Genomic DNA, 5,212 nt, shown 5'->3' on the forward strand with positions numbered 1-5,212 from the left:
GTGTTTATGTATAAAGCCAGGAACAATTTATTACCTGGTGGAATTCAAAAACTATTTAATGAAAGGGAAGGGGGATACAATTTAAGGGGTCAGTTAAATTTAAAAATTCATGCTATACGTACAACCAAAAAAAAGATTTTGTATTTCCATAAGTGGGGTAAAACTATGGAATAATTTAAGTGTGGACATAAAAAATAGTAATAGAAATGACGAGTTTAAGCATAAATATAAATGTGTCAATCAAGATATACGCAAGAACAGGCTTAATGATTAACCAGATGGAACATTGTGGGTGTGGTATGAATGTTAACACTGTTACAATTTTTTAGTATATTACTTGTGTGGTGTAGAAGAGAATTCTTTATGTAGTGATACTGCTTGCAAACCAGTGATGGTAAGATGGTGTTATGGGGTAGGACTGGATAAGTCTGACTTCTTCCTACTCCATTCAAGCATGTACTAGGTATAAGCACATTGATATTGGATTAGCACTTGTTGGATATGTGTAAAATTATGTGTTGACATAACTGTCTTTACATGTTTGAAAGAAAAAATAAATCAAATTTTCATAGTGCACTGTCCTTTTTTTCCTTTTTTCATATGTTCTTTTTTTTTTTTGTTCTCTCTTGTTTACTTGTTTACTCGTTGCCTTACAGAAGAACACTGTACATACACATTGAGAGCCGCTGTACCAGAGTCAAATTCCTTGTGTGTCCAACACACCTGGCCAATAAAACACATTATGATTCTGATTTATAGCAAGACAGTTATTTTTGAAAATCAGAATGTCTGTCCTGATGGACAGACACTTTCCAACAGTAATACAATATTTCCACCATTGCACATTTGCGAAATTGTGTGCTGATAGAGTGCTGCTAACGTAATCATTTCAATTTAAATTTGTATTGCAGCACTACCTGTCAATGGAAATGCCTTCATATTTAGTTGAAATGCTGAATATTCAAATATGAACATGTTACCAGATATTGCTGTAAAACTGGCCACATAATAGTGTTACAATGTTTGCATATGTTGAGAACCTGTCTCCCAAGAGTGTTTTGTTTCTCATGGTTCAAGAATGATTATTATTACAAGAAACTTTAACTGGCCACATAATGACCTCATTTTCTATGTTTTGGGACTCCATTTAGTGCACTGTTCAATATGTTTTGCATATCAACATTTGTTTATTTGTACTTCATGATTCACACGTTACTAGCCAAAATGCTACATGCTTTATACTGTTGTCATTGTGGTTCTATAGATAAATTGTTTTGTGAACCTTGTTTGATTGACTGTTTAATTTGTTTTACTTATTTGTTGTTTAGCACCACCTTTGGGTCAAAACTGCATGGAACTGTTCATAATTGTTTGGTATCCCTGTCCCCAAATATGATTTTCCAAATTTGAATTTTTATGATGCTTGATACATACAAGCCCAAAAGTAGCTAACCGCTGCTGGAACACAGTTCACATGGATTTCAACATCAGTTTTTTTTCCCCCTTTACAATGCAACCTGCTTGGTTGCTCGTATTATTCTACAGGATCAGTGCTGTTTGTATAGAAAACAACATAATGAACTATGTGAATCAGCTAACAAGTGGTGTGTGTTGTGTGTAGGTGCTGAAGTGGTCTGACTACTGTCTGCCTCTGGCTTGTAGCCCTGGCCAGCCATTCAGGGCGGTGGCTCAAGCCAGTGTAGGCTGGGGGTGGCTTTTATTGAAGATCGCCTTCAGCTAGAAAATGGACTCATACCTTCAAAGATAGTCCGTATGTTGCCTTCAATTACATTTCATATTTACCTATTTTTATAGTAATTTGTGCTTTCATAACACCACCTCAAAACACCCTTTGTTAAGTTATCTCTTTCAACCCACATTTATATGTAATAAATGGTAAAATAATTTCACCCTCAAGAATAAGTTGCAAGTACTATAATTCTTTTTGTAATATTAGTTTCATCCGTTTTTAGGTCACTTGTAATTACAAATACAGAGAACTATTATCAGTGCTGCAGTTCACCTCAGCCCTACAGAGCATTTTAGCCTTGTAGTAGTTTAAAAAAAAAAAAAATTCCATCCCTTAAACTTTACTCTCATCAGCCTTGTTTCCGGCAGAGCAATTTTTTCATTCAGCCAGATATTTTTCACTGGAGTTGGTGGAAACCAGTTTAGAGATAGAAGAGTGACTAATTAGACTTAGACTCATTATGGCTCCAGATGTGTGCCAGTGCTCTGTATATGCAAGACGTAGCTTTGAAGGGAAATTCTTATGCTCCCAGTTGGGTAGAAAAGCTTGTAAATGAGCATGAGCTATTTAATTTACCTAATTAACAGTTTATCGACAGAAAAAATGTTTTATTTGCAAACTGTAAATCACAAGATTGTACTGACACTTTTGTATTTTGTGTATTCCCATAGCTGTTGTCCTCCAAGAATCCACTCTCAGTGAGCTGTTGGCGAGGCAGTGTCCACAGAGCCCACAGACTGTCATGTCACTATGGCACTACTGCACCCAGACTGGAGATGGTGTCACCGAGCCTTTACATTGTCACGTGTCAGCTGAACACCAGGGCCTGCAGTGCCGTAAAGGCAGTTTTCTCCTAACCCCTGAAGCAAAGAGAAGGTTAGACGAACGACGTGGGTCAGAGCCCGTCTGTGGCGCCCAGAATCTGGGAGGTATTGCCGACTTGCAGGATCATTCATTGGGAAATCATCACCATGTGGGGGGCCACGGGCACCACCTCCATCTGTCCAGTTGCCATGAATGTTTGGAGATGGAGAACAGCACCATACTCTCTGTCAAATATGCCTCAGCTGAGAACATTCCAGACCTTCCTGATGATAACATGGTTAGGCTGGATAGTGGAGATAAGACTCTGGATGAACCCAAGCATGATGCTGAAGGGTTTCTTTGTCAAACTCGTGGATTTAACAATAATGGCAAACCTCCAAATGTTCTGGTGTACACAGGTGGTTGCCAGGAGCGTTTTCAAGTAGTTCATCAGATTTTATCAGAATGTATGAACATGGAGTACAACATAATATATCCCCTTCAAACACAGCAAGCTCTTAGTGATCCATGGCAGGACAACACCAGGCTACTGGTACTGGCAGAGGAGAAACCCCTGACCCCCCAGCTTGAGACCTGCTTTCTTACCTACCTGAGTAAGGGTGGCAGGGTCCTGGGACTCGCCTCCTCCCTATGCCCTGCAGGCCTCTGTCTGGAAGCCAGGGAAAGGCGACGTGGGCAGGTCAGCAGGCTGAACTTCACCAGGGAAGACAACACAGAGCTGGAACTGAGCGTGTTAGCGAGTGGGAACGTCTACATGAGGGATACGCGAGGAGGTGGGGAAGTGGAGCTATGGGGGGAGCTTAAAGGAGACCTCTCCCATCAGAGGGATATAGTTATTGTCCGGGTAACCCACGGAAAGGATGGCGGGGAAGCTGTTCTTTGTCAGGTAAAGAAAGTGATATAAAAATGATACCAGTATTATTCTGTCCCCTAAGTGCATACCTCTACACAAAATGACAGCTGGCCAAACAGATGTACTAGGTACCGGAAGAGTTAATGATGACTCAGACAGGAAAGTAAAGTTAGGGGTTGTTTACTTGTTAATAGAGATGCACTGATTCTGATTCTTTATTTTTTTAAGTCTGACCTGCTGATTCCAATTTTGGCCAATTCTACTTTTCTTTCTTTCTAAAAATCGTAACTGACGGCGTACACAAACATTTTTTGTAACTTTTCTTTAATGAAAATTTTAATTGTAATAAAAATAAAACATTTTATTAAAGTTTTACATTTCCATCACTTTTTTTTAAAACCTCCAACTAAAAAGAAAGTGCAATATTTATACTTGCCCAAATATAACCAGGTGCACCAGGTAATAGAAACAGAAGAGTGCTTGTTGCACACTGAGCACACTTCTTTTCTGAGGTGTGTAGTTTCCTCTTCTCCAAGGTGTTTCTGTGGGCTGCTCTCTGTGCTGTTTGTACACCAAGAGCTTCCAGTGTGCGACTGAACAGATACCTGGTACAGACACAAGTGACACTTGTACAAGGTGCACATGAGATGCTACATGCTATGCTTTTGGTCTGTGCCACTACATGTGCAACATGGACTCCTAATGCCTTTTAATCTGATCGGCACAGAATGTGAAATCTGAGTGATCGGCCGGTCACTGGTCAAGGCCGTTCACACTGAAAACCGGCCATTTCTGATCTCCCCTGATTGATCGGTGCATCTCTATCTGTAAATCATGATCAGCTTGCTTTTTTACAGTCCTTTTCCAATTCTGTGAAACTGAAAATAAACATGCAAGGAAATTTTCTTAATACAAGTTCAGATCTCTCCTAATAAAACAACAAATATGCATTAATCCTTAATCCTAGAGATGAAACAAACTATAAACTTGCAAAGATTGTTCAAGGTTCAGTACAGGCAGATGCACATTACTGTACAGAGAGAGCACTGAAGCACAGGCTGTGCATGTTTCTAGGCAAAATGCTGACATTGAACTGTGACCCTACCTATGTGATTATAAGCAACCTATAGCAAACACTGTCATTTAAATTTGGTATTAAACACAATAGCTATATCAGTGTCTTAGAAAAATCTAATGGACTAAATGGTAAAGTAAGGAATTAACCATAGTGGATGTTTAGGGGATAGAAGTGCCACTACTTCTGTTATTGGTCTGAGAAAAGTTTTAGCGTTCTCAGTTTTAGTTTAGTAGCTTCCTGTCTTTCCATCACTGTCAAGGTGAGCCTTGAAGGCAAGAGACATAGGCCACTGGTTCCTTTTCACCCGAAGGTCTCTGAGCAGCACCACGTCTTCTTCCTCGATGTTGGGCTGACTTTCTTGCCACTTGCCTCGGCTTTGAAGAGTAGAGAGATATTCTCATTTCCACTTTCCCTGAAAGGCATTTGCCCAATGATGGGCTCATTTCCACTGCTGACAGTGCAGATCTGCATTCTCAAACGACCCTGGAGGAGGAAGAGGGGTGTGACTCTTCTGTGTCATGATCATGACCTCAGTCAGAAGGAAAGGTGAGTGTGCATCAGTTGAGATGAGTGTGAACGGTCTTACATTTATTATTATTCAGCCATAAGGGTCGAGAGCACTTCATCAGTAAGAAGGATTAAGCTGTGAAGGATGGAGTTAAGAATCTGCCTGGAAACCCTGATCATTCTTTCCCACACTCACCCC

General features: G+C 40.1%; 1 protein-coding gene across 1 annotated transcript in view; it reads left to right on the top strand.

Annotated features, from left to right (window-relative positions):
* Positions 1 to 5,212, top strand: part of hlcs (holocarboxylase synthetase (biotin-(proprionyl-CoA-carboxylase (ATP-hydrolysing)) ligase)) — a gene marked incomplete at its 5' end in the record, with an annotated part of 94,273 nt that overhangs the window by 54,950 nt on the left and 34,111 nt on the right. The window contains 3 exon segments of the mRNA XM_020620611.1: positions 1,622 to 1,697; positions 1,700 to 1,771; positions 2,422 to 3,461. Coding sequence (XP_020476267.1) covers positions 1,622 to 1,697; positions 1,700 to 1,771; positions 2,422 to 3,461 — 1,188 coding nt within the window.

The sequence above is a fragment of the Monopterus albus genome, unplaced genomic scaffold (genome assembly GCF_001952655.1).
Source record: "Monopterus albus unplaced genomic scaffold, M_albus_1.0 scaffold243.1, whole genome shotgun sequence".
Lineage (NCBI taxonomy): Eukaryota > Metazoa > Chordata > Actinopteri > Synbranchiformes > Synbranchidae > Monopterus > Monopterus albus.